The sequence below is a fragment of the Pipistrellus kuhlii genome, unplaced genomic scaffold (genome assembly GCF_014108245.1).
Source record: "Pipistrellus kuhlii isolate mPipKuh1 unplaced genomic scaffold, mPipKuh1.p scaffold_m20_p_27, whole genome shotgun sequence".
Taxonomy (NCBI): Eukaryota; Metazoa; Chordata; class Mammalia; order Chiroptera; family Vespertilionidae; genus Pipistrellus; species Pipistrellus kuhlii.
In genome coordinates this window covers 6,685,612-6,712,860 of record NW_023425526.1, presented here as the reverse complement: position 1 = coordinate 6,712,860, position 27,249 = coordinate 6,685,612, and the positions used below count along the sequence as shown (strand labels likewise).

General features: G+C 58.0%; 1 protein-coding gene across 1 annotated transcript; it reads right to left on the bottom strand.

Annotated features, from left to right (window-relative positions):
- Positions 1–202: 202 nt before the first annotated feature.
- Positions 203–23,685, bottom strand: LOC118727914 (interleukin 18 receptor accessory protein). The gene is made up of 10 exons (XM_036453937.2): positions 23,587–23,685; positions 22,812–23,130; positions 22,555–22,732; positions 15,123–15,273; positions 13,917–13,982; positions 12,003–12,126; positions 9,675–9,826; positions 7,570–7,707; positions 1,468–1,641; positions 203–897 (listed from the first exon to the last, which is right to left on the bottom strand). Exons 1-10 carry the CDS (start codon positions 23,654–23,656, stop codon positions 446–448), a joined length of 1,824 nt encoding a protein of 607 aa, XP_036309830.1. The 5' UTR covers positions 23,657–23,685; the 3' UTR covers positions 203–445.
- Between the last annotated feature and the right edge of the window lie 3,564 nt (positions 23,686–27,249).

Genomic DNA, 27,249 nt, shown 5'->3' with positions numbered 1-27,249 from the left:
GTATATCAATATTGCTTTTATTCTATTGTTGATGCTATTATAGATATCTTCCATTTCCCCCTTTACCCTCCTCCACCCAGGCCCCCACCTCTGGCCATCACCACACTTTTGCCTATGTCCATCCCCCTCCCCTCTGACCTCTGTCAGTCCCTCCCAGCCTAATAACAAAAGGCTAATATGCAAATTGACCAAATAACCAGTTGCTATGATGCACACTGATCACAAGGGGACAGACACTCAATGCAGGAGCTGCCCCCTGGTGGTGAGTGCACTCCCACAGGGGGAGTGCTGCTCAGCCAGAAGCCCTGAGCTGGGCTCACAGCTGGCGAGCACAGCAGAGTAGCACACCCGCCTCTGTAGCCCCAGCAACAACCTGGGGGCCGAGCACCATCCACTTTAGATCAGCCCGATCCAGGATGTGGGTCCTGCCCGGCAGTCTGTCTGCTTACCAGGGCAGGGGTGCGGGGTGCGTGTGGGCCAGGTCACCAGTGCCTGTCTGGGAGCTCCGCCCAGGGGCCTCTGCTTTACTGAGTCGTCCCAGTGAGAAAGCCCTGGAGATGACCCTGAAGCGGCTCCACAGGAGCCCCGGGGGGGCTTTCACAGGCATGTGGTAGCGCATGCGAGTCCAGAACCTGGAATTGGGAGGCGCCGACTTTAAGCCTCTCCATGTGACTGTGGGCAAGACCCGGAGAGCCTTCCTCACCAGGTCAGGCAGGGATTCTGGCTCTTGGAAGGGACAGAACTTCACTAGAATGAGCTTCAGCGTATGATCATCCAGCGCAAGACTCACTGCTGCTTGCAGTTCAAAGACACTGGGTCCGTTGACATAGTTGGGGCTTAAGATGAAGATTCCTCTTCTACTTTTCTTGATAATGCTCACGATGTCTTCTGTGTACACTGGAACGAAAGAATTTAACTAATTGCATCTGTATTGCTAAACCTTGAGTCACAATAACCCTGGTTCCCCCAGACCTACACAGGGGTTCCCCGCCAGGCAGAGCGAGACTGCTCCCCTAACTGCATGGGTTACCCCGCCCTGTTCATAGTGGGGATACACCCTACTGTCCAGTGACTCGTCTGCAGTTCTCCCGGCGCTGTCTCCTCAAAGGCCCCTCCTGCAGGAGCACAGCTGGGCTGGACAGGAGCGAGGTAGGTCTCTGGGTAGGTCTGAATGGAGAAGGCGGGGCCTGGCCCAGACTCCAGCAGCCCACGGGCCATGCTGCATCTGTGGCCTGCAGTGTCCCCACGCAGGGCCACCGACTGGGAAGGACAGTGAGGAGCCAAGGAAGCTCTGTCCCTTGGGATGGAGGCTCACATGATGGACATGTGTCTGCCCAGGTGTCTTCCGCTGGCCATTCAGCCCTAAGCTCACAGCCCTCCAGGAGGGGCCAGCCCCGGGGGGTGGGGGGTGGAGAGCGGGCACTGAACCGCCCTTGGCGCTGTCACTTCTCTTGGGGGCAGGCCTACCTCCTCCCGGGGCCACGTCTCTTTCAAGCAAACACAAGGTGTAGCCATATTTGTTTTCCAGAACTTCGGGGAACAGCTTCAGGGCCAGGCGGCCCTCACTCACAGGCGAGGCGGGCTCGCTCTCGGAGGCACTCCCCTTCGCGCAGGAGATGAAAGCATCAAACTCCTTTTTATCTGGAGAAAGGGTGATAGAAGTGTGAGCCACGCACACCTGCATGCGCTCAATCGTGGCACATGGTACAGAGCAGGACTGGGGGTCGGTACTGAATTGATTAAAGAAATAAAAACCAGCAGCTGAGTCCTTTTCAAAACCCTGCTGGGAGCCGTGCTCATTATCTGCCCAGGATTGGAGCGGGTCCACGTTCTGGAGCTCTGGGCCTCCGCGGCTGGGGTGGCCATGCGAGAGGGGTCTGCAGGACCCTGCAGTCCTGGGGCCACGCCTGCCAACACCACTAACCCTGCACTGGGGATGGCGGACCGCGCAGCTCCTGGCAGGGTCACAGGAGGTAGCTGACACGCAAAGCCTGTGTCTGGCCCTCAGCAGCGCGAATCGGTGTCCTCCCTCCTTCTCCATGGTGATAGATCCTCTCTTCCCCCACCTGATGGACGGAGGATGACGTAACCTGCACCTGCAGCCTGGACATTTCTGAGCACCTAACCAGGCACCTTACATGGACTGTACATTGAACCACCAATCAGCACCTGCCAGATACCCTGAGCCTCCGATTCCTAAGTCCCTAAGTGCCTAATCATGTGTCTTATGTGAAACCACCAATCAGCGTGTGCCGAGTACCCTAAGCCCCGTCCCTTCCCATTCCTCTCCTCAAAAGGCGAGTTCCCGTCTGCACGTGTGGCTACTCTCCTTTGCAGGGAAGCCCAGCAGGTCCTTCTCCTCTAATAAAGCCTGTAGTCCTGGTTTTCGGCCTCTGTCTCATCTTTCATTTGGTGCTGAAACCTGGGAGAGGTGCACAGAAGCGTGGACGATCCTCGAACCTAGCCCCGAGCTTCTGACTCCTGCTCTGGCTCTGCTCGGTGGCATGGTTCTGAGTTGATTGGCCCGCTCTGGACACCTCTCGAACCCTGCTGTACCAGGACACTTGGGGATCTCATCGGTAGGCTTCAGGGACTTTCCCGACTGCCCCCGCCCTTGACCTGGAAGGCCTCAGAGTGTCCCATTTAATCGGCTCCACGTTCTAGTCTACGAAAGCCCAGGTGCCTATCCGGGAAACTCTGCTCTACTTCATGGGAAAGGTCTCAGGGTGATGACCTTGGAACCTTCTCTCGCTTCTCTCGTGTCTCTCTCTCTCTCTCTCTCTCTCTCTCTCTCTCTCTCTCTCTCTCTCTCTCTCTCTCTCTCTCTCTCCAGGTTGGCTGAGGGAAAAGGAGGATGCTCCTTCTTTCCTCCCCAAATTCCTGGTGGCCCTTCCCTCTGATCATGGGGACCTCTCAGTCCAAACCGCCTCTACACACCCTTAGGGTGTCTCCTCGCCAATCTCTACCCTTGGTCTTTCTGGCTACATCAAACCAAAGAAGCTCTACCTGGCCACGATACAAACTTGACAATGTCTCTCCGTGGCCTGAAAAAGGCACTTCTGATTCCAATAGCCTTCAAGATCTAGATTAGGGGTGTCGAACTCAATCAGAGAAGGGGCCAAAATCTAAAATCCAGCCTAAATCGCGGGCCGAATGGTTTACTGAACAGTCATAAACTGTCATTGTGATGGAAACGCAGCGGAGTGCAGTGATGACAGCTCGGTGCGGGCCACATTGCAAGGCCTGGCGGGACGGATTTGGCCCGCGGGCCTTGTGTTTGACACATGTGATCTAGATAATTTTTGCCACTGGATAGGAGGCCTCAGAGATCCCTGCGAACAGGCTTCCCCTCTTCACCTCCCCTCCCGCTCTCCCCCTCGCTTTACTCTTCATGTTCCCCCCATCAGATCCTCCTCGCAAAGTTCTCTTTTCCCTCCCACACCTGTCCTCAGCCCCTTTCTCTGTCTCTGACTGCTCATTCAACCCAGCAATCATTCTGCTCCATGTGTCTCGCTCCCGCCACCTCCTTACAATCCTGCTGCAGAATCCGCACCCCACACTCTACCGCTGACAATTCTAACTGCCTCCTTCCCCTGTGCTCTCTGCCTCATCTTTGTCCCCAGGACCACTGGCAACCAAATTCACAGGTGGCTGGCCATTCCCTTCTCACTGTCTGATCTTCCTGAGAGCCCAACTCCTGAGAACGTGAGCTTTAAAACAGTCTTTCCCATCTAACACTCACTCTCAGGCCCAAAGACGGCCTTCCTTCACAGCCTCTTCTATTCCCCCTGAGAGAGGCAGCAGGAGCTGAGGGCGCAGTCTGAGTCCACATCCTGGTCTCTATGTCCAGCCTCACAGATGGAGAGGCATCTCAGGTTTCGTTTTCCACTGACCTGACCACCTTTACTCCCCGACATATGCCACAAACTTCAAAAAATAAATACAGGTCTACAACCCCCTCAAAAAGACCCCATTAACCTGACCTTTAAGATCTTTAATAATAGAGACAAGAAGACTCAAATTCAAAATCAAAGGCGAGATCAGGCCAAGGCCAAGGCCCAGTAGGAGGCCTTCCAGCTCCTAGCCACCGCTTTCAAACTCCAAACTAAGTACCAGTACTCCAGCCACAGGTAAGTCAGGGGCTAAGCCTCATCTGGGCCCTCCTTCAGATGCAGCAAGGAAGGACACTGAGCCAAGTTCTGCTCAAACCCAAGACCCCCCTCCCCCCAGCCTTGGCACTGTCCAAGGTGCGGAAGAGAAGGCTACTGGAAATAGACTGTAGTCTAGCTTCTCCAGGTCTGGGCTCTGCCAGTCCAGCATGGCCGCCTTCTGGATGCGGTTTGGAGCACCCAGACCTCCTGGGACTGGCCATGGAAGCAGCTGTCCAGACCCTGACAGGGCCCCACAGACTCACATCACCAGGACAGAGCCTCGGGGAACAACTGTGGTGGCAGGTAAGCCGATCTTCTTTTTAATGGACACTGGGGCCACTTATTCTGTCCTCTCTGAATCCACTGGGACCCTTGTCCTCTCCTCAGCCTCTATTATGGGGGTTAATGGGTTAGTCTCACAGCCATTAGCCACTTCATGTCTACACTGCATCTTACTAAATTCCCCCATTCATTATTTTCTCATTCTACCTCGGTGCCAGGCCAGGGTTACCATGCATCTCTCATAAAACCCAGTTGTCCCAAATCCAGTCATCTACCTCAGTTTCACTCTCTCAACCCACAAAGCTGAGCTATTCCTGGGACTGTAAATGTCTTATCTCCCTATCTCGTCTATGATCATTATCTCTAGGAAAAATGCAGTGATTTGGGATTAAAGTGGTTAAGGCCTGGGGACAGGCCTCCTGCCTCTGCTTTTTCTCCAGCCTCATTTTCCACTGCTACTTTCCTTCCCGTTCTCTTTTCCCTTGGAGAATAGCCCATTCTAATATTCCCTCTCACTTTCACTGCAATAAATCTTAATCACTCATCTGTCACCCTTATTGGTAGCACCATGACAACTACCCTCTCAGCTTGGAGTGCGGAACTGGGAAAAGGAATCTCATACCCTTTAGCCCACCTCTTCTCCTTACACTTTCAGCTTATCTCCATGATCAGGGTTTTTCTCCCTCTGTGGGGAAAACACATACATTTGCCTCCCGACCAACTGAACAGGAACCTGTACTCTTCTCTATTTCTCACCCAATGTTGACGCAGCCCCATAATCAGTCTTTACCTGTCCCTGTAACCATCATATCTGACACAAAAGAGGAGTCCACATCCCTCTCCTCCTAACCCTCGGCATCACAGCAGGAGTTGGAACTTCCATAGGGAGGTTAACCATGCTCTACCTATTTTGAAATCCTTTCTCAGATCTATAAGAAACATGTGGATGCCCAGCAAGGGGCAAAACTGGGAAAACAAGAACCTTTCCCCCAGGGTAACCTATTCTCCCCTTTCATATCACTAGTGAGGCCACTGAGACTCCTACTCTTCTCCCCACGCCCCCTGTCTAAAAATAACAGCTAGGTCTCAGTTGTATTTCAGCTCCGGCCCAGAAAAGCAGCAAACCAGACAAGTGACGCCTTGGCAGCCTCAGGACCAGCTTTTACTCCCAAGTGACTCAACAGGATCACTCTTGAGACTTCACCAACCAGTCTCTTGGGGAAATCACGCTGCTGCACCCTTTATCCAGCACGGAAAAACTACCTGTTTTTTGCCCACTTACCCCACGGCTCCTCCCACTGTTAGGCCCTCTGGTATTTATTCTTTTAATTTTGCTCTTTGGCCCTTTTCTCATGTGCTGTTTCACTAGTTTCTTGCAGAACACAATGCAGGCGTTCGCCAACCAGAAGGTGGGAGAGATCGATCTGGCCCTGAATTCAGATCCTAGCACCAGAATCCTTGAGATCCCCAGGTAAACACTCCTAATGATGCCCCCTCTCAGCAGGAAGTAGCTATGGAAGTCGGACTTTCACCCTCTGACCTTGCCCAGACTGCCAATTTTTAAAAATATTACTAAAAGCCTGTAATGATAGATCCTCCCTTCCCCCAACTGATGGGAGTATGACGCAAACTGCACCTGCAGCCTGGACATTCCTGAGCACCTAATCAGGCATCTTATATCTACTATACATTGAACCACCATCCGGACCAGGCGCTGCTCCCGGCAGCCATGCCCCAGGGCGGAGGATGCTCAGGGGCAGCGGCTGGTGCGTGCTGCGCAGTTTCATGTGGAATGTGCCACAGTTGCCCCGATTCCTTCCAAGCCCAGCAAACTAGGACTTTTCTATAATCAGAAATCATGATGTAGCTTTGGTAATAAAATTAGAGTGTGGAAGTGTTAGATAACCTGTTAGGTCCTTCAAAATTCTGACACTCTAAACTTCTGTGTATTATCACCAACATCAAAGGAAACATCTCCCTATAAAACTCTGGGTTGGCCAGAGGGGGCACTGACTGGCTGTGCCCAGGCCCATCGGCCCACACCAGGTTGCTGACATGTCCATGGAAGTGAGAGGAGCCAGGCACAGTGAAGGTTCCAGCTGGCCAACTCTCAGGTACAAGCTGCAGAGCCTCAGGACAAGCAGCATGTTAGCAGAAGCATGAGGTTGTCCAGGGAAACAGGCATTGATCAGATATTGGCTTGCCTCAAAAAGGCTAACTTTTGTTCTGGATAAATCTCAGCAGCCCTCTTGCTAAGGGCTTCTCATACGTGTCTCAGTGATGGTCTCAGGAAAGATGACGGGAGCTTTTCACTCCTGGCTCCTGGAGACCTGACGGCCCTCATGAGTGGTTGGTGTGGGGAAGCGCTGTGGGGGTCCTCCAGGTGAGGGCTGGCCGGGGTGTGGGGTCCTCCAGGTGAGGAATGGCCGGGGTGTGGGGTTCTGCCAGGTGAGGAATGGCCGGGGTGTGGGGTCCTCCAGGTGAGGAATGGCCGGGGTGTGGGGTTCTGCCAGGTGAGGAATGGCCGGGGTGTGGGGTTCTGCCAGGTGAGGAATGGCCGGGGTGTGGGGTCCTCCAGGTGAGGAATGGCCGGGATGTGGGGTTATGCCAGGTGAGGGCTTGCGGGTTATGGGGTCCTCCAGGTGAGGGCTGGCCTGGCAGCCAGCAGAGGAGAGGCATTTGCTAAAATTATAGTCGAACCCTGGGCCCAGGACCAGAGGACATGGAAGCTGCGTGTCTGTGGGGGTGTGGACTCGCAGCTCCCAGAACGTCACACTTTTGGGGACAAGCCCCTCGGGTACAGGCCAGGCTGACGGAGGTGACACGAAGGGCCAGCCCACACTCTGCCCTTGCCCAGCAGTTCAGTTTGGGGTGAGACTGTCTGGCTGAAGGGCTGTAACAGCAGGGAGGCTGCTTGTTCACCCGCCATCTAAGTCCCTCTGCAGGAGGAAGACGCGCGTCCCCTACCCCCTTCCCCTCCTCACTCCCCCCCCCCCCCCACACCGCCTTCGCTGTCAGCAGAGAGACCATTTCAGATCCAACCTGGGTGAGCCTCCTGCAGCCCTGCGGCTAGGCGGCAGGGAACACCCATTCCTGGGCCCCTGTGCTGGGGGATCAGTCACACAGCAGCCCTTACCCCCGAGTGTCTCGTCCTGGTCCTGGCAGGTCCGGCACAGCAGCAGCACCTCAATCCAGTAGATGAAGAGCAGCGCGCCCGCGGCCAGCGCGCTGGCCAGGGCGGCCACGGTGCCCAGGAGCACGCACAGGAGCACCGCTGGGGGGACATCGGAAATAACTACAAGGACAGGAGCTGGGAATCCGCGCTGTTACCGGCGGCTCTGTCTGCTCAGAGGAGCGCGGGGCTGGGAGCTGCAGGCCCGGCCCGGAGCTCACATGGAGGGCAGCCCGCCCTCTTCCGAGAACCCGTGTCATTACGGGAAGGTTTACGGCCTCGGCCCCTGGTCCCGGAGGCGCCTGCTGCCGGGGCGCCTGCTCTCTGCTCCCCCAGCCCTGTCACCTGTAACCTGGCAACCCCCAGCCCGGTGGCTCGTAACCTGCAGGATTTTCCCGGGCCCACTTCCCGGTGCCCGTACTTCCTCTCCCCACATAGCCGGTCCTTCTCCCAGAGCACGCAGCGGCTGAGGGGCACAGCGGGTGTGCGGGACCTGCCGCTCTCCATGCCGCTGGCAGGACCGGAACAAACACTCATCTGGGACCCCACCGCCCTGCTGCACCGGCTCAGGTGTGGCCGCCGCCTCCGCGGTTGTCAGGTCACAGGGAAGCAGCACCGTGCACGGGCGCTGTGCTCCCAGCATGGCTGCGCCCCCTGCTGTCCCACAGCATTGGCCGGCAGCGCTCCTCTCGCAGGCTGAGTGCGGGCAGCAGCCGGCAGCCACAGCCTGGGGGAGACCCCACCCTGAGCGGGCAAACCTGGGGGGGGGGGGCGGGCGGTGCTGGGCCGGCGCCGGGGAAGCGGGTCGGAGCCACTGTTACTTATTTTCCCCGGACTGCCCCGTGCTCTGACCCCTCACTCTAACTAGATCCAGGTACAACCGTCCCCACTGATCCACGCTACCTGCGGCCAAGGTGCATCTGGCACGCCCTCGGCCACCTAAGGCAGGAGACACACCTTACCGAGCGCCCGCGGGACCAGGGCCAGAGGCGGTCTCATTTAAGCCCGGGAGCACCCACAGTCCGAGCTCTAGGATCGTCATGAGCAGTGAATGAGTGAATGACGTCCTTTCACCTCTGAGCGTCATCTCAAAAGAATGAGAAGCTGTGTCCCGCGGGAGGCCCATCAGCTCTAAGGCGTTAGGTCTGACATACACATCCTCTGGCGCCAGCACTCACTCTCACCTCCAGGCCCAGTGCCTGACCTCAGGTCCGCTGGGCTCAGAAGCCGGAGAGGAAAATGAGGGAGGGACCCAGGTTCTAGCACAGGCCTTTCCTGGAGCCCGCGCGGTGTTTGTGGGATGGCGGGAGAATGAGATGGCTTGGCCGAAATGTGGGTCAGGAGGCCGTGTCTGGGTCACATGTGAGCTGCCTGGCCATGTTCTAGGGCAGGTTTAAGCTCAGCAGCCAAGTGTGCAGAAGGCGGTGTGACACTGCCTCGCTCCTCTCACCACACACTGCTGCCTGAAAAGCCCTGTGCCCCCCTGGGGAGCCCTGTGCCCCCCTGGGGAGCCCTGTGCCCCCCAGGGGAGAGCCCTGTGCCCGCCCGGGAGCCCTGTGCCCCCCTGGGGAGCCCTGTGCCCCCCTGGGGAGCCCTGTGCCCCCCAGGGGAGAGCCCTGTGCCCGCCCGGGGAGCCCTGTGCCCGCCCGGGGAGAGCCCTGTGCCCGCCTGGGGAGCCCTGTGCCTGTCCGGGGAGCCCTGTGCCCCCCCCAGGGAGAGCCCTGTGCCCCCCCAGGGAGAGCCCTGTGCCCCCCCAGGGAGAGCCCTGTGCCCCCCCGGGGAGCCCTGTGCCCGCCCGGGGAGCCCTGTGCCCATCCGGGAAGCCCTGTGCGCGCCCGGGGAGAGCCCTGTGCCCGCCCGGGGAGCCCTGTGCCCGCCCGGGGAGAGCCCTGTGCCCCCCCAGGGAGAGCCCTGTGCCCCCCCGGGGAGAGCCCTGTGCCCCCCCAGGGAGAGCCCTGTGCCTGCCCGGGGAGCCCTGTGCCCCCCCGGGGAGCCCTGTGCCTGCCCGGGGAGCCCTGTGCCCATCCGGGAAGCCCTGTGCCCGCCAGGGGGGCCCTGTGCCCACGTACCTCCCTGCTTCCCCCGCAGCCGGAGGGGCTTCGAGGTGTTCCCCAGTGAGTTCTGGGCGAAGCAGACAAAGGTCCTGTGCAGGTCGCTCTGGGCAACGCTGTCCAAGCGGAGGGTGCGCCGGATCACTTCCACCTCCACGCTGGCTCTCAGGCTGGGAAAGGAGAGACCTCACAGCGCCGAGGCACACAGCCGCCGGGGCACACAGTGGGCACACAGCCCCTGGGGCAGACAGCCTTCAGGGCACACAGTGGGCACACAGCCCCTGGGGCAGACAGCCTTCAGGGCACACAGTGGGCACACAGCCCCTGGGGCACACAGTGGGCACACAGCCCCTGGGGCAGACAGCCTTCAGGGCACACAGTGGGCACACAGCCGCCGGGGCACACAGTGGGCACACAGCCCCTGGGGCAGACAGCCTTCAGGGCACACAGTGGGCACACAGCCGCCGGGGCACACAGTGGGCACACAGCCGCCGGGGCACACAGTGGGCACACAGCCCCTGGGGCAGACAGCCTTCAGGGCACACAGTGGGCACACAGCCCCTGGGGCACACAGTGGGCACACAGCCCCTGGTGCAGACAGCTGCCGGGGCAGACAGCCGCCGGGGCACACAGTGGGCACACAGCCATCGGGGCACATAGCCGCCAGGGCAGTCCCGGGACCTGTGAGGCCGGCCTCGCTCTGCAGCGCGGGGGGCAGCCAGCGGAGGTGCCCCAGCTCAGTGTGGGCGGGCAGGAGGGCGTGGGTTTACAGGACTGAGTGTGCAAAGCAGCATTCAGGGCTGGCACTGGGGCCGCGCTGGCCTTGCTCACTCTGAGACTTCCCTGAGCACAGATGCCAATGAGGCTGCATCTGCGACGTCCGTGAGGGCTTATGGGTGTCAGGGCGTCTCAGCACAAAAGGGGTTGTGGCCCCTCACGCTGCACCTCACAGGAAGCCCTCAGGTGTGGCCTGCGGCCTCTAACATGGCCAGCAATGCAGACCGGGCGCGGGCGGGAGCGATGCCCAGCTGTGCCTGGGCCGTCAGGACCAGCGGGAGCGGGGCCTCCCTCTGCCTCACCCTGAGGAATCTGGTGGGCACACTGACAGTGCCGGCGGTGCTGCTGGAGACCCCAACACCAGCGCTTCCCCACGGAGCTCTTCTTGCCGCCGGAGACGTGCTGAGCGTCGCGCCTGCCCTGTGCGCCCCTCCTGGGGGGCTGAGAGGGGGGCAGGGGGCAGGTGGAGCTCACAGGCTCACGTGGCCGATGGGTGGGAAACAGCCCCCAGAGGGTGAGGTCAGAGCACCCCTCTCACCCTCGGCTCCTGTGAACTGGATGCAGTAACAGCTCCCTGGGGGACCCGATGCCTTTCCTTGTGTAGGAACCCGCCCTGGGCTGTGCCTGTCCTTTGGCATGCGTGCAGGCCAGAGGGGCGCCGTCACAGCCCGGTCTGTGGAGCAGGGCTCAGAGACAAGCACTGTGTCCTTAGCGCAGGCTGGGCAGACTGGCCCCAGCCCTCACCCTCAGGCCCGTGTCCAGCCCTGAGGAGCTGGCAGATCCGAATGGCTAGAGATCTCCATTTTATGGAGCAAAATTGTCTTCCCAGTTCATTCTGGCCACTAATTTGGGTTCCGTGCTCTTGAGAGCACCAAGCTAAGTCTAGATTTTAGAAAGCAGAGTAGCTTCCAAGCATTTCAAGACAGACCCCGCCGAGCTGGCTTCCAGGCTGCCTGCTGCACTGTCCTCGCTGCCCGCAGTGCGGGCCAGACCTCGGTCAGCACGTTTTCTCATTCCGCACCTTCTGGCTGCCAGAGCCCTCAGACCTGGGTGGCTGAGTGGGCACCGGGGAAACGGGGGCTTGTGGGGCCACGGGCTGTCTCCTGGTCCGCTGGTGTCCAAAGCGGCCGCACAAGCTGCTGTTACACACGGACTTCAGCACCGCAGGGGCTTCACCCCACGGCCTCGGAGCCCAACTGGCACAGGGCTAGAGGTAACATGACTGACTCGTCTCACCGTCAGCTGGTGCCCCTGGTGTGTGTATGTGTGTGTTTGTATGTGTGGTGTGTGTATGTGTGTGGTAATGGTAAGTGTGTGTGTGGTATGTGTATGGTGTGTGTGTGGTGTGTGTGGTGTGTGGTGTGTGTGTGTGGTGTGTGGGGTGTGTGTGTGGGGTGTGGGGTGTGTGTGTGGTGTGTGTGTGGTGTGGTGTGTGTGTGGAGTGTGTGTGTGTGTGTATGTGTGTATGTGTGTGTGTGTGTGTGTCTCCGTGTGCACATCGCAGAGGTTTCCGAGTGTGGGAGCACACAATGTGGCTGCAAAGAATATTGTCTCTGATTTCCTTCTTACCGCCTGCCTTCCTCTGCTGGAATTTCCAGCTCCTGGCCGGAGTCTCTGCTGTACCACCTCAGCACTGGGGAGAAGTGCTCTTCAAAGCCGAAGCGTGCGGTGCAGTTCAGGATCAGAGGCTTTCCTGCCGACGAGACAGGAGGGGCCGTGAGGACACGCTGCCAGCACCAGGCCTCCCCGCCCCGGCCGGCTGGGCGGGCGGGCAGGGCCCTCGGGGGCAGAAAGGAGCAGCCAGCAGCGCTGGGAGCGCAGACATGGGCTATGGTTTGGGCGATTTGTTCTATTTTTGTGAAAGAATGTTTCTATCAATTAAAAGATTTTGAATTATAAACATGTAATAAAGAAAGTATCAGCTATTTTTCAAAAGGGCATTATTAGGACCACATTTCTTCCTTATTTATTAAAATTTTGTTTATTTTTATTTCTTTTTTATTGTTGACCCTGTGCCCATTTCTCCCTGCCCCGCCTTCGCCCCGGCTCCCGGCCCCCAGCCCCCGGGCTCCCAGCCCCGGCTCCCAGCACCCTCCCACCTTCCCCGCCGCTGTCTGTGTGGACAGCCATGGTAGGTGCTGCCTGGCTGCTCTCTGCTCACGCTTCCCTTCAGCCCCGCCCCCCCTGTCAGTCCGTCCCATGTTGTTCACCAGGTAATGTTGCTCATTGGATTCCACACAGGAGTGGATCATAAGGTGTGCCTTTCTCTGACTGGCTTATTCACTCAGCACAATGCTCTCCGGTCCCTCCATGTAAAAACAGCTCTCTGCGTTTAGGACGAAGGTTGGCTCGCTCGGAGAGCAGGCCCCGCGTGGTCTGAGGGACAGGAAGGTGAGTGCTGCCCGGCTCGGCCTCCACGGCTGCTGAGGCCAAAGCTGATGTTCCCACGCTCAGTACACCCCACACCCTGACTGGCATGGAGTTCAGAGAAGACGCCATCAGGCATGGAGCGCCATGGACCGTGCACGACGGGTGGGCATGGATTTGCACACTAGCCTGTCTCCCCGTTTCCTCCCGAGAGCTGCCCGGCGACGGGCCTCCTCGGCCTCAGAGGCGGGCAGAGATCCCACCGGAAAACTCATCTCTGCGCCCTACTGATGCTTCTCCCCTGGCGGCACTTCAGATTCCCTGGCTCCACAGGCAACTGCTATTCTTTAATTAAATAACTTTTGTTCTTTCTTTTGTCCTTCCATTCTTGTGTTGTTGCCCATATTGCTATCTTGTAGTCCGAATACACTGCTATCACCACCTAGCAGCCTCTCCCCATAAAACAGCCCTGTCCTCACACTTCCGTTAGGAACAGCTCACATGTGACACACACTGATCTATGGAACAGCAGGTCCTGTGTCCACAGTGCGGCAGGGGCTGTTGGCCAGGGGTCTGGAGCAGCAGCCGGGAGAGGCCCGCAGAGGGCCATGGCAGCGCCAGGAGGCTGGTCTGGTCAGCCGGTGAGCGGCAGGTGCCTCCTCCTCAGGCACCTCAGGGGCCAGCGGCCACCGGCCACCTCGCTGTTACAGGCCAGCGGCCACCGCGCTGTTACAGGTCAGCGGCCAGCGGCCACCGCGCTGTTGCAGGTGAATGTGCCCAGCAGACATGGCTTGGTAAAAGCTGCTGTTGTGTGAATGTGTTGGTAAATGGTAACGTTATAGAGTCACCATGCCCATGGGCCTCCTGAGTAAGAAAGAGTGATCCCTATGGACCGTGTCAAAGGCCCGGCCTGCCTCAGTGTGGCCGCTCGGGCCTGCGTGGTTTGCCGATTTCCACACCTACCGGCTGGAAGTGAGGGTGAGTGACTGAGGAGGCAGCACCGTCCGCGGTGAGCCCCATCCACAGCCCGTTCTCCCAGACTGGAACCCGGTACCGCATCCCTCCGACGTGCTCCGAGTCCCAGTGTCCACCAGGGTGACACGCAGCCCCACTCACCCAGCTCCACCTCCAGGGTCTCCTGCACCGGTTCCACGATGTCCGGCTTGAAGGTGGTGTTCTTCACTAACAGAAGAGGAGAGGAGAGGAGAGGAGGGGAGAGGAGGGGAGGGGAGGGAAGGGGAGGGAAGAGAAGAGAAGAGAAGAGAAGAGAAGAGAAGAGAAGAGAAGAGAAGAGAAGAGAAGAGAAGAGAAGAGGGAAGAGGAGGAAAGAGGAGGGAAGAGGAGGGGAAGGGAGGAGAGAGGAGAGAGGAGAGGTGGGAAGGGAAGAGAAGAGAAGAGGCATCATTTTGCAGGGGAAGCTGCAGCCACACTGAGGCCTGAACACGGTGGCGCTGCCTGTGCAGGTCGATTCCCATCCAGAGGCCAGGCCCTCGCTCCGTGGGAAAGCCAGCTTCCAAAAGGACCAAGGCATCGTTCTGAGGTGCTGGCCACACAGGAGCGTCCACACACGCCGTCTGTGGGACGCTTTCCGGCAGGCCAACGGGGTGGGCTCGGTCTGCGCTGGGTGGGCAGGCTGTGTGTGTGCTGTGTGCGTGTGTGCTGTGTGTGTGTGCTGTGCTGTGTGTCCTCTGTGTGGAGTGTGTGCTGTGTGTGTGCATGTGCTGTGTGCTGTGTGTGTGCTGTGTGTGCTATGTGTGCAGTGTGTGCTGTGCTGTGTGTGTGTGCGGTGTGTGCATGCTGTGTGTGTCATGTGTGTGCAGCATGTGCTGTGGGAGTGTTTGCTGTGTGTGCTGTGTGTGTGTGCTGTGTGTGCAGTGTGTGCTGTGCTGTGTGTGCTATGCGTGCTCTGTGTGTATGGTGTATGTGTGTGTGCTGTGTGTGTGTGCTGTGTCTGCTGTGTGTGTGTTCTGTGTGTGTCCTGTGTGTGCAGTGTGTGCTGTGTATGTTGTCCTGTGTGTGCAGTGTGTGCTGTGTGTGCTGTGCTGTGTGTGCTGTGCTGTGTGTGCTATGCGTGCTGTGTATGTTGTGCTGTGTGTGCTGTGTGTGAATGGAAAACCCAACTGGGGACACCTTGGATGTGAGCCTTCCCCGAGTGGACTCGAGGTTAGTGGGAAATGATGGTGTGACATCCCGGCTTTCCCAGTGACCCTGCATGTCTACCTTTTCTGTTTCCCACAAAGGAAGGTGTCACAGCCTCAGGAAGTGGCTTTCACTGTGTAGCTGGGATTCAAACATGAAATCTGAAACCAAGATGTCACTCACCGATGGTTTTCACGTGGACAACAGCTCTGACCGTCCAGTTGCTCGCCCCCTCGGCCTCGGGGTAGTCGCAGGCGTAGGTGCCCTGGTGGAAGTCGTAGATTGCGTCCAGCTGCAGCGGGTTGCTCCTCCGCTCAGAGAGCAGGGTCCCATTCTAACCCGAGAGACAGGCGTCAGAGAAGCTCTCCCCGGAGGCCCGCACACATCGCACCCCGGAGGGAACAGCCCTGAGCTGGCACAGGACAGCCCCCGAGCGAGGGGAGTTCTGTTCGGAAGCTGTCCTAGCAAGTTCTTCCTTGAAATAGCGGCATCTGCATCCCGCCATGCTGTGGGAGATGGGGCCCCATCCAGTCAGCCCACTAGCATGCATTTAATTTATCATTTTCCAAAGCGAGACTCTGGCCCATGAGAGTGTTCTACAAAACTCATCATATTCTAATTTAATCCCAAATGAACTTAAAAACAACACCTATGTGTTTATTATGTCTGAAAATTGATGCAGATTATCTGTATATGGGGCTAAAATAAAGCTTCCTCTTTACATAAATTTAACTTTAAAATTTAAAACATTAAGTACATCGATATGACAGCGAATGGCTGATGACTTGAAAATAGCTGTTTCCCTCATGGTGGCCGAAGCAGGCTGAGGACAGAAACAGCAGGGAGCTCCCTCTTTCTTCAGAGTCTGTCCAGGCCTCTCTGGCGATTCAGATAAACCCTCCTCACTGCAGTGCCTGCCTTCCTCACCCTCCTCGCTGCAGTGCCTGCCTTCCTCACCCTCCTCGCTGCAGTGCCTGCCTTCCTCACCCTCCTCACTGCAGTGCCTGCCTTCCTCACCCTCCTCGCTGCAGTGCCTGCCTTCCTCACCCTCCTCGCTGCAGTGCCTGCCTTCCTCACCCTCCTCGCTGCAGTGCCTGCCTTCCTCACCCTCCTCGCTGCAGTGCCTGCCTTCCTCACCCTCCTTGCTGCAGTGCCTGCCTTCCTCACCCTCCTCGCTGCAGTGCCTGCCTTCCTTACCCTCCTCACTGCAGTGCCTGCCTTCCTCACCCTCCTCGCTGCAGTGCCTGCCTTCCTTACCTCCTCACTGCAGTGCCTGCCTTCCTCACCCTCCTCACTGCAGTGCTTGCCTTCCTTACCTCCTCACTGCAGTGCCTGCCTTCCTCACCTCCTCACTGCAGTGCCTGCCTTCCTCACCCTCCTCACTGCAGTGCCTGCCTTCCTTACCTCCTCACTGCAGTGCCTGCCTTCCTCACCCTCCTCACTGCAGTGCCTGCCTTCCTTACCTCCTCACTGCAGTGCCTGCCTTCCTCACCTCCTCACTGCAGTGCCTGCCTTCCTCACCCTCCTCGCTGCAGTGCCTGCCTTCCTTACCTCCTCACTGCAGTGCCTGCCTTCCTCACCCTCCTCACTGCAGTGCCTGCCTTCCTCACCCTCCTCGCTGCAGTGCCTGCCTTCCTTACCTCCTCACTGCAGTGCCTGCCTTCCTCACCCTCCTCGCTGCAGTGCCTGCCTTCCTCACCCTCCTCACTGCAGTGCCTGCCTTCCTCACCCTCCTCACTGCAGTGCCTGCCTTCCTCACCCTCCTCACTGCAGTGCCTGCCTTCCTCACCCTCCTCGCTGCAGTGCCTGCCTTCCTTACCTCCTCACTGCAGTGCCTGCCTTCCTCACCCTCCTCACTGCAGTGCCTGCCTTCCTTACCTCCTCACTGCAGTGCCTGCCTTCCTCACCTCCTCACTGCAGTGCCTGCCTTCCTCACCCTCCTCACTGCAGTGCCTGCCTTCCTTACCTCCTCACTGCAGTGCCTGCCTTCCTTACCTCCTCACTGCAGTGCCTGTCTTCCTCACCCTCCTCGCTGCAGTGCCTGCCTTCCTCACCTCCTCACTGCAGTGCCTGCCTTCCTCACCCTCCTCACTGCAGTGCCTGCCTTCCTCACCCTCCTCACTGCAGTGCCTGCCTTCCTTACCTCCTCACTGCAGTGCCTGCCTTCCTCACCCTCCTCACTGCAGTGCCTGCCTTCCTTACCTCCTCACTGCAGTGCCTGCCTTCCTCACCTCCTCACTGCAGTGCCTACCTTCCTCACCCTCCTCACTGCAGTGCCTGCCTTCCTTACCTCCTCACTGCAGTGCCTGCCTTCCTTACCTCCTCACTGCAGTGCCTGTCTTCCTCATCCTCCTCACTGCAGTGCCTGTCTTCCTCATCCTCACTGCAGTGCCTGCCTTCCTCACCCTCCTCTCTGCAGTGCCTGCCTTCCTCACCTCCTCACTGCAGGGCTTGTCTTCCTCATCCTCACTGCAGTGCCTGCCTTCCTCACCCTCCTCACTACAGTGCCTGCCTTCCTCACCCTCCTCACTGCAGTGCCTGCCTTCCTCACCCTCCTCACTACAGTGCCTGCCTTCCTCACCCTCCTCACTGCAGTGCCTGCCTTCCTCATCCTCCTCACTGCAGTGCCTGCCTTCCTCATCCTCCTCACTGCAGTGCCTGCCTTCCTTACCTCCTCACTGCAGTGCCTGCCTTCCTCACCCTCCTCGCTGCAGTGCCTGCCTTCCTCACCCTCCTCACTGCAGTGCCTGCCTTCCTCACCCTCCTCACTGCAGTGCCTGCCTTCCTCATCCTCCTCACTACAGTGCCTGTCTTCCTCATCCTCACTGCAGTGCCTGCCTTCCTCACCCTCCTCGCTGCAGTGCCTGCCTTCCTCACCTCCTCACTGCAGTGCCTGTCTTCCTCATCCTCACTGCAGTGCCTGCCTTCCTCACCCTCCTCACTACAGTGCCTGCCTTCCTCACCCTCCTCACTGCAGTGCCTGCCTTCCTCACCCTCCTCACTGCAGTGCCTGCCTTCCTCATCCTCCTCGCTGCAGTGCCTGCCTTCCTTACCTCCTCACTGCAGTGCCTGCCTTCCTCACCCTCCTCGCTGCAGTGCCTGCCTTCCTCACCCTCCTCGCTGCAGTGCCTGCCTTTCTCACTCTCCTCACTGCAGTGCCTGTCTTCCTCACCCTCCTCACTGCAGTGCCTGTCTTCCTCACCCTCCTCACTGCAGTGCCTGCCTTCCTTACCTCCTCACTGCAGTGCCTGCCTTCCTTACCCTCCTCACTGCAGTGCCTGCCTTCCTCACCCTCCTCGCTGCAGTGTCTGTCTTCCTCACCCTCCTCGCTACAGTGCCTGTCTTCCTCACCCTCCTCTCTGCAGTGCCTGTCTTCCTCACCCTCCTCACTGCAGTGCCTGCCTTCCTTACCCTCCCAGATGCAGTGACTGCCTTCCCTTCCCTGCAGCGGCCTCTGCTCCTGCCATCCCCTCAGTGCCATGCTCCTTCTCACCCAGGCACACAGTCTGCCAACCTTTCCCAGGGTGGGTGCTGCTCAGCTTCAGTCCCAGGGAGAGGAGAGGGAGCCATTCCCTGGACAGGTTGGGCACCACTCCCAGCTCCACACAGTGGGCTCACACGCCATTGCGTCCTCCCCTGTGTGTGCCCTCATATGGACTGTGGTGTTGAGTGTGTAGGTATCTCCTTATCTGGGGTTGTTGAGAGCAGTGTTTGTGCCGGGACACGTGCCAGGTCCTGACATCCCGGGCAGAATCCACCGGCCTTTCTCTCAGGGAGTGCTGTGCAAGGACGCAGGCCCGCATGCCAGCTGGAGGCAGCCGCACCTGGAGGCAGCTGCACCTGGAGGCAGCTGCACCTGGAGGCAGCTGCACCCGGAGGCAGCAGCACCTGGTGCCGTGCCCCTGCTCACAGGAAGCTGGTGTGCCCCTCAGTCCACACAGAGCGCCGAAGGACAAGCAGGAACCAGTCAGCTGAAGGAAAGCCGTCTAAGAACACTCCCATGTGCACAGGGAGCAAGGCTGCTGAGGGCCGCTGCTTGGCTGTGTGTGAGCTCCGGGCTCCCGCCCAGCAGGCGGCGGGCTGCCCTCTGCGAGGGTGAGTGAGTGCCTGCACGACTGAACGGAAGGCTTTGAAGCGTAAGAGTCATCATTAGACTTTTTAAAATGGCAACTCAGTGTGAGAGCGCCCACCAAGGTAAGCAGAGACTATCATAATCACTTTTGTCCCAGGAGGCACGGGCGGGGTCCGGGCATGAGCATCTGTTGGTGATTCTCACGTGGCATGTGGCCTTCCGAGTCCCAACCAGGAGCCCACTCACCACTGCAGGCAAGGAGAAGGAGCGAGAACGAAGAGCACAGCGAGAGCCTGTCACCAGGCAGCCAGTACTTTCCCTGCGTCAGCTCGCCTGACTGTCCAAAGGATCCTCTGGCGGGTTTGTACGACCCTGTTTCCCACTTTACAGACAAGGAGCCTGAGCTCCCCGACTTCCTCTTTTGCTCTGGCACAGAGCTAGTCAGTGAGAGCACTGGGAATTTATCTACATTTCTCTGATTTTGAGTTTCCAGTTCTGATGGAGGAATTCCCCTTCCACGCTGCCTGCTGACTTGAAGAGTCAGGGATTCCCCACTCCACGTCCGGTGTGCTTCCTGTGGCTCAGGGGGAATTTCCAGGAGGTTGGCAAACAGCCAGGCCGGTGGGGGGAGCAGAACTGGTTGGAGGGGAGCTGCCGTGTGAGGTAAACCAAGGCCAAGCAGTGGGGCGGACAGGTTAACAGCCGATCAGCTGACCTCAAGGATCAAGAAGCCTTTTAGAGGAAGGTTCAGAGCAGGGATAGAAGTCAGGGACAGAACTCTGCACAGCACATAACAACGTGAAAGAACAGAAACCAGAGTGGAGGTTGTTGTAAGTCACGTGGGAAGGCAGAGTTAGGACGAAGACGTTGGCTGAGCCAGGGAAGACCAGTGATAAACAGTGGACCTAATCCTCCTCCTATATAATAAAATCAACCTAACAAGAACAAGCACTGACCACCAGGAGGCAGACGCTCAACACAGGAGCTTCCCCCAGCCGACAGGCACCTATGGCCCAATCAGGGCCTGCCAGCCAACCTCTCAGTCCCTTCTCCAGGCAGGCAGGCTCTGATTGCCTGATGGGGAACGGGGAACCAGGGTGGGTGACTGCAGACACGGAGGCACCGGGCCAAGGCCCTTGCACCGCTGATCACTCCATACACAGAGGGCGACCAGTGTCGGGGGACAGGCTGGCAAGCGGGTGGGAACAGCCAACCTCGAGGTACCTCCCCTCCCCCTCAGGCCCGTGGGCTCCAATTGGGATCAAACCCAGAACCTGTTTGGTGTATGGGACCACACACCAGCCAACTGAGCTGGCAGGGTGAGAGGACTTTCAAAGGAATGTGTGGAGCAAGAAGAACAAAGCGAAGAAAGTGTGGCCGACTCGAGACTTTTCTGCTCTGATGCACCTGTGTCTCAGGCCCTGTCTTCCCGGGTCGCAATGCTCTCTGTTAATGACTGCGCGTCCAGCTCCCTCTTCCCACCCCTGATTGAATGAGTGGCTACTTTCCCCAGTTTGGTAAATGTTGTGAGTTTACTTTGAGCCATAAAGTCCCCAAATGTGATAGTCACCCTCACATCCTTCACTTACATAATTTGATCTTCTGTTTTATCCTTGAAAATATCTGCAGGGTACAGCATCTCTCTACTCCCCCTGGGTTCGGGTCAGGACTTGCACTTGTAAAGGTCAAACACACCCACAGGGACCTAGGAACACCGCCATGTTCCCAGCCTGCCGCCTGGCGCACAGTCCACCCTGACCCACCAGGCACGGCCCTCTGCCCGCCGAGCCGAGCGCTACCCAGCCCGGAGCGTGCCTGCCGGCTCCTGTTCCCAGCGTCCGTCCATCCTGCACTCGCACTCCCTCCGAGGGCCGCTGCCGTCACTTGTTGCAATCCACTGACAGCATTCCATTCACACGCACTCTGCTCTAGCACGTGTCTTTTAATGGGAGTAAAGGCATGCTATGGAGAGCAATTCCGCCTGGATTCAGGCACCCGTGTTAGTGCCATCTGCTTTGCCAGGGCTGTGAGCCGCCCCCAGCTGAGTGCTGCCGTTTGGCATGAGAGAAGGGAGCACTGGTGCTGTTTCCTGCCTAATAGCATCACTTTCAGTAATGCACTGCACCCAGGAGGTCTGTGAGCCCCAGGTGTGCATGTGTCTGTGTGCACTGCACACACACACACACACACACACACACACGCACACACACACATACACACACGTGATGCATAGACATAACCTGAACATGCCTCTCCAGAGCTGCATCGGAGGGTACAGTTTACCAGCAGCGTGTTTCCTGCGCTGAGAGCAGATGCCTTTCCCACTGACACATCCCGCATGCGCACTGAGAGCCCGAAGTGACGACGCGTCTCAGGGAACAGCAGCCAGCCCAGGGCGCCTCACAGAGCAGTCCGTGTGGCGCTCTGGCTGGTGCTCACCCACAGTGAAAACGCCTTTCACTCAGGGTGCGCACGTCCATCTGAAAGCGGCAGCCTCTCTCCGGCTGGGAGCAGCCCGGGGCAGAGCAAGGCCTCTGCCATCCGCCCACAATGCTCACCAGCCGAGGAGTTTAGCTCTTAGGAGAGAGCCGAAAAGATGAACAGAACCATGGACTCCTTACTGACCTCATCTTAGAGGCTGTGAAACGAATGTGCCCCAAACTGCAAGTCTTTGAAGCCAGCAGGCTTTCAGTGTCACTTTAAAATGCAAATGGCAGCGTCACCCTCCAGGTCCAATGTCTACAAAGGACACAGCGCGCGGCCGCCTGCTGTCCCAGGTCTCAGGAGAACCAGGTGGCAAACGCTCTCCCCAGCAGGTGCCCCCTGCCCCCGCCTCCACTGTGGGGTCTGGGAGTGCAGGGACCACCCAGCAAGCAGGCTGCCGGCTGGGCATCGGCAGGGGCAAGCTAAAATGGTGTTTTATGTTAGCAAACGGACATGTTTTGAAGTCAAATTTAAAGTTTTACATGATTTTTAAGGCAAAGTACTGGACTTTACATGATTATTGCTAAGCAGTGGCATTTGAATTCTATTCCCTGATTCCGCATCCAGGGGCCGGTGGCAGGGCCGTGGAGGCGGTGCTGCGAGTGCTGGCACAGACTGGTGCTCGGTAACCATGAGCAGGGAGAATGCCCGTGGTTGGTAATGATCGTCACGGAACTGCCCCTCTCAGCACTGCCTGTCTCTCTGGGCCCCCAGAGCTGCCCCCAGGAAAGGGCCTGCTCCCCCCAACCCCCGCCCTTCTCCCTTGTTGGGAGCGCCCTCCCCCAAACACTTCAGGGCTTTCCAAGGCATCCTCGCCCAGCTGCTGGGCCCGGTGGTGACTGCCTCGCTCCACCAGAGGAGTCTCCGACACATGGCAGGGCGCAGGCACAGCTGGCACAGCTCCTGTGGCCTCTGGGGAAGGCCATCTTAGAAAGTCGACCTTTCTTGTAGGTGCCAGGCCAACCTTGGGAAGCTAGGGCCTGACACCCCACACCACGGTTCTGTACAGACAGACCTGCACAAACACCTCCTGCGCGGTTAAGGAGAAGCCACTCTCACCTGGTACCAGGTCAGCTCCGGGCTCAGGGGGGCCCCATGGCAGCCGAGGCCGGGACAGTGAATGGCGTCCGTGCTGCCCAGCCGGAGGTAGCGCGTGCGGGGCGCGGGGTGCGGGCAGGGCGGGCGGGGCCGCACCTTCAGGACCGTCCGGGCGCAGCAGGCCTCGTCGCCGGGGCTCCTGGGGAGGCAGCCGTGAACACAGTGAGACCCAGACACCAGGGCCGGCCTGCTTTCAGGTAAGAATGCTGTGGACATACCTGGTCCTGGGCCTGCAGACGTATGACCCCGCGTGGCTGCTGTCCGCGGTCAGGAAGCGCAGGGCCGTCTTGTCCAGGAGGAGGTGAGACTGCTTCCCGGTGATTTCCTGTAACACGCCTCCGTCCCTGGCTTGGTGGTACCACTGGGCCTCGGACAGGCCCAGCCGCTGGCAGGGCGGGCGCTCAGGGCCCCGGGCGGGGGAGACAGGCTCTCTGTGGTGGAAGCGGCGTCTCTCCGGCTCCGCGAAGTCACAAAACAGGACAAACTCCTCGGCGCTGTCCGCGGAGAACTGCCACAGAACGTGGCTGGTGTGGCAACCTGCAGCCACATGGACAAAGCCACACAGAAGCGTGCTCTGGGCGACACTGACCGATATTCACAAAGAACAGTGGCACAGCTCCACTTCCCTGCCCCCGGGGGTGGGAAAGGGGGTTTACACGCTAATGCGCCCCCTCCCCCAGGGCACCCGGCATCCTCAGCACCCGGCACCTTCAGCAGAGCAGTGGGTAATATTTGATTATTACCTAATTTTATTTTGAGCAGGCTAAGCCTGTGTATTCCTCTTTCTGCTCCCACCCAACACACACCTGAGTAACGGGGTTCCCATCAATACTTGGCATCAGCTGAAGGCTGTTCACCCCAATAATTTCTCCTCTTACAAGCCCTTACTTGTAAGAAGAATGTGTTCTGTGACGTGTGTCATGCTACTGATATATCAAATTATCTGTCACTTGGACCATAGGTTCAGTGCTGACATGAAAAGCGAAGCCCTACCTGAAATGTTAAACCCTTCAGTCCTGCCTCCCGCGACAAACCAGAGGAAGAGCCACCCCACGCGCAGCATCGTCCGCCCAGGCCGCTCCCCCGGGGAGCTCCGCGGTGCGCTGGGCCTGGGTCCGCCCGCGAGGCCGCCTCATCGCTGTGAGAAGGGGAGACAAGAAATCGAAACCGTGAGCAAAATGCAAGTCACACAGGAAGCTTCGAAAGGGCAGGTCCTTCCCGGGAGCGGCCAGGGGCCATGTGTGCGCGGCAGCGGGGTGTGCAGGCTGTGACGCCCCCCTCTGAGGGGAGCATGGCAGGCCGGGGTGCAGCTCTGCGTCCTTCTGACCCGTCTCCACACCGGGTCTTCCTGCCACATCGCACCTCGGTGCCACTGCCATGAGTGGCTTGGAAAGAGTGAAATGAAAAAGCTCCTGAAAAGACAATGCCCGCTGAGTGAGATCTGGCCCCCCGCCTGGGAGTGGGTGGTGAAGTCTGCAGGCTGCTGGCTGGGGGAACCGCAGCGAATGAGGAAGCTGGCCTCTGCCGCAGTGAGAGGAAGACACTGTGGCCATGGCATTGCGACCAAGCCCCTGCGGGGAACGGGGCAGGCCGCCGCAGGGAGTGTAGGAACTGGGCTGGGCCCCCAGCGGCCGGGCACTTGCTGGTAGGGTGGCCACTGGGATTTTCAAATCACCGACAAGAGGAGAGGCCTGGGCCTGATCCATCAAGGCCGCTGCAGGGGGGTATGAGGTGGGAACACCCTCCCCGCCTGGCAGTCCGCCTCAGGGCGCCAGCCTGACTGCTCTGGTGCTGGCCTTCTTGCCATTACCTCACTTAGTGGAAGGCTCTGGAGTCTCTATTATAAGAACACAAATCCCATTCATGAAGGCTCCTTCCTTATTTCTAAACACCCCCTATGCTCCCCCCCACCCCCCAATACCATCACTAGGATAAGATAACACCCTTGCCAGGATATTATCTTTGAGGGTTAGGATTTCAACATATAAATTAGGAGGCTGGGGGAACACAGACATTCAGGTCATAGCAGTGGGTAATATTTTATTTTATTTTATTTTGAGTGGAAAAATAAAAGTAATTTTCCTATAGAACAGTTTTCCTGTGCCTCTGAGAGTTCTGACTGTGGTCGCTAACATAGAAGTAAGCTGTGCAATATTCTTGGGCTTTACAGACATGAGACACGTTACCCCCGGACCTCACCTAACACTTCTGAAAACACTTCCACCTGTTGCAGGCAAACTGAGGAGGGGACAAATGAAATGTACAGCCCTGTTCTCAAGGCCTGACCATGTGGAGAACAACATTAAAGAAAACATTATTTGACACTCATTAGAACATCAAGGAGGACTTTGTTCAAGACCGGGGCCTGGGGAGAGAGATCAGCTAAACTCCGAACATAAGGATGGGCGGGGTGGGGAGGGGCTGGGGTCTCCAGCCCAGGAGCAGGGCAAGGCAATCCGGAGATGGACACTTCCCAAGAGGAGAGAGGACAGGCTGGGGAGTCTCAGGAAGCTGCCTAACAGGATTCTTTCGGGAGAAGCAGAAGGACTTAGAAACAAGGGTGGGGAGTAGAAACGTGACCAGGTATCAGGTGACTGATCAGATATCAAGGCCAGGGGATGACTTAGCAGAATTCCTTGCTAAAACTGGCTGGGCAGACCAGACAAAGCAGGGCTGAGCCCAGCTGACCTGAGAAGAGGTCTTCAGAGGAGCCAGACAAGGAGAGAGTCTTTGTCAACATGAATATGCAAATAAACAATTCCATGAAGATGAAATAAAGAAACAAATGCAGTGGTGACAGGAAAGGGAAAATGAAGGGGGAAGTAAAGGGAGGGGAAGGGAAGGGGGAGAAAATAAGCTATCCTAACTATCATATGGCCTGAAAATTCCCTTAAAAAATCTTCTCCTCCACGTCTTTGATTCTTAGGAGGCTCACAGCATCAAGCTCTCTGTGGACCACCTCTAACCAGCCAGGCAACTCTCCTGCTCATGCATTCCTGCCCTCACTGGTCCTTCCTGCAACCACTCCCTCCACCCACGCCTTTCCCAGGACTCCATCTTTTCTCATAAAGAAACATTGCCTTTCCTCATCTTATAAAAGTCTTCATTTTCAACCATTTTCCAACACACACACACACACACACACACACACACACACACACACCCTGTCTCCAATATCTTTGGAGGCAGGAGGAGGGGATAACTTTAATATTTATAAATTAGTTATCAATAATTAATGTTTCTCTAGCAGAAACAATGAGCTTGAGGTGTCCTTGGGGATCCGGTTGGAGCAAAGGAGTCTGGGGCAATAGCATGGGGGAAGGGCTCACGCCAGAGAGGTCTGGAAGCTTCCGGGAGAAGAGGTGGGCTGCCCGAGGAGCACCGGCCCAGAAGAGGGGTCAGGACCCGGAAAAGGTGAACAGAACATGGCCTAAAAGGAAGAAGATAAAAGGCAGCACAGGGACCCCCCTGACACTGAGCGCAGAGAGAACTTGAAGGGAAGACTCTATGCCCATGGCAGCAGCTAAGGAGGAATCAGATACCAAAGCACTGCAAGCGTCCAGTATGTTTGGCCACCAAGGCGCAGAGGAGTGCACAGGGAGGGAGATGCCAGAGCTGTGCTGTGACAGGGAGCAGGGGGACAACGTGGGCGTGGGGACGAGCTCTGACTCCCACAGCCACTCAGTGGGAAGAAGACTCCTGCGCTGCAAGAGGAGCTGTGGCAGGACCCCCATTGTGGTGTGGGGAGTGAGGAGGCAGGTAGCAGGTGAATAGAATTGAGAGTGAGATTCATGGACCGATTTCTCTGAGGAGGCAGGAAGAGAAGCAGCCTGAAACCACAGAGACAGGATCTTGGACAGGAGGAGGGCAGAGCCACGCAGCAGGCACGGCTCCCAGCCCAGCATGCCAGGCGGAGGCATGTGAGCTATGGAAGTGGTGTGCCCAGGAGCTCCCTGAGCGTGGAGGGCTGAGAGAGGCCGGGATGCTGTGCTCTCTGTCCCCACAGGCTGCTCTTTCTCCTAAGGACTGTGGTCAAGGAAAGGGCAGGCTAAGCTGCTGCCTTTCAGGACATGGCTTGCCCCACATCTTCCCTTCTTTTGGCCACAAAGCCCTGAGCAGATAACCTACCTCTGGCGGCATTTGCCTACGCTGACTTCTCTGGCCCTCTGCCTGCGTGCCAGGTGAAGAATCCAGTCCCCAGCACCGTGGGAAGCATGACCTCATTTGGCTCTCATGTCTGACCGGGACTTCTTCCTCAGAGAGCCCTCCCTGCCCACCTGCATGATGATGCCCCTCCCCTCTCATCCACTGCGCTGCCAGCCAGGCACGCTCACGTTACTCAGGTGGCATTCCTTTGTCTCAGTGACCCAGGCTCTCGTGTACTCGCTGGGTGAGAGTTACTGTCCTTCTGTTTTATTGATAGACAAAGTTCACCATGCTTGAGATAGTGGTCCCCACTAATAATGGGTACATAATGGGGAGTTTAGGAACAAATGTGGAGACTGTCCCGCTACCACATGCTGTTGCCTCACAGAAGGAGATGAGAGCCCATCAGGGGACTCCCGGTGTCCGAAGGGTCTCTTTCTCAAAGCATTTTCCTGGTTCTATATGAGCTGCACGTCTTCTGTCAGAGGTTGAGGATCACTGCCCTCTGTG

Coding starts and splice junctions, on each gene's coding strand:
- LOC118727914 (XM_036453937.2), bottom strand. CDS start 23,656: ATGCTGCGCGTGGGGTGGCTCTTCCTCTGGTTTGTCGCGGGAGGCAGG. Junction 23,131..23,586: donor TGAAGGGTTTAACATTTCAG/GTAGGGCTTCGC, acceptor ATGTGGCTGCAG/GTTGCCACACCAGCCACGTT. Junction 22,733..22,811: donor GTCTGCAGGCCCAGGACCAG/GTATGTCCACAG, acceptor CTGCCTCCCCAG/GAGCCCCGGCGACGAGGCCT.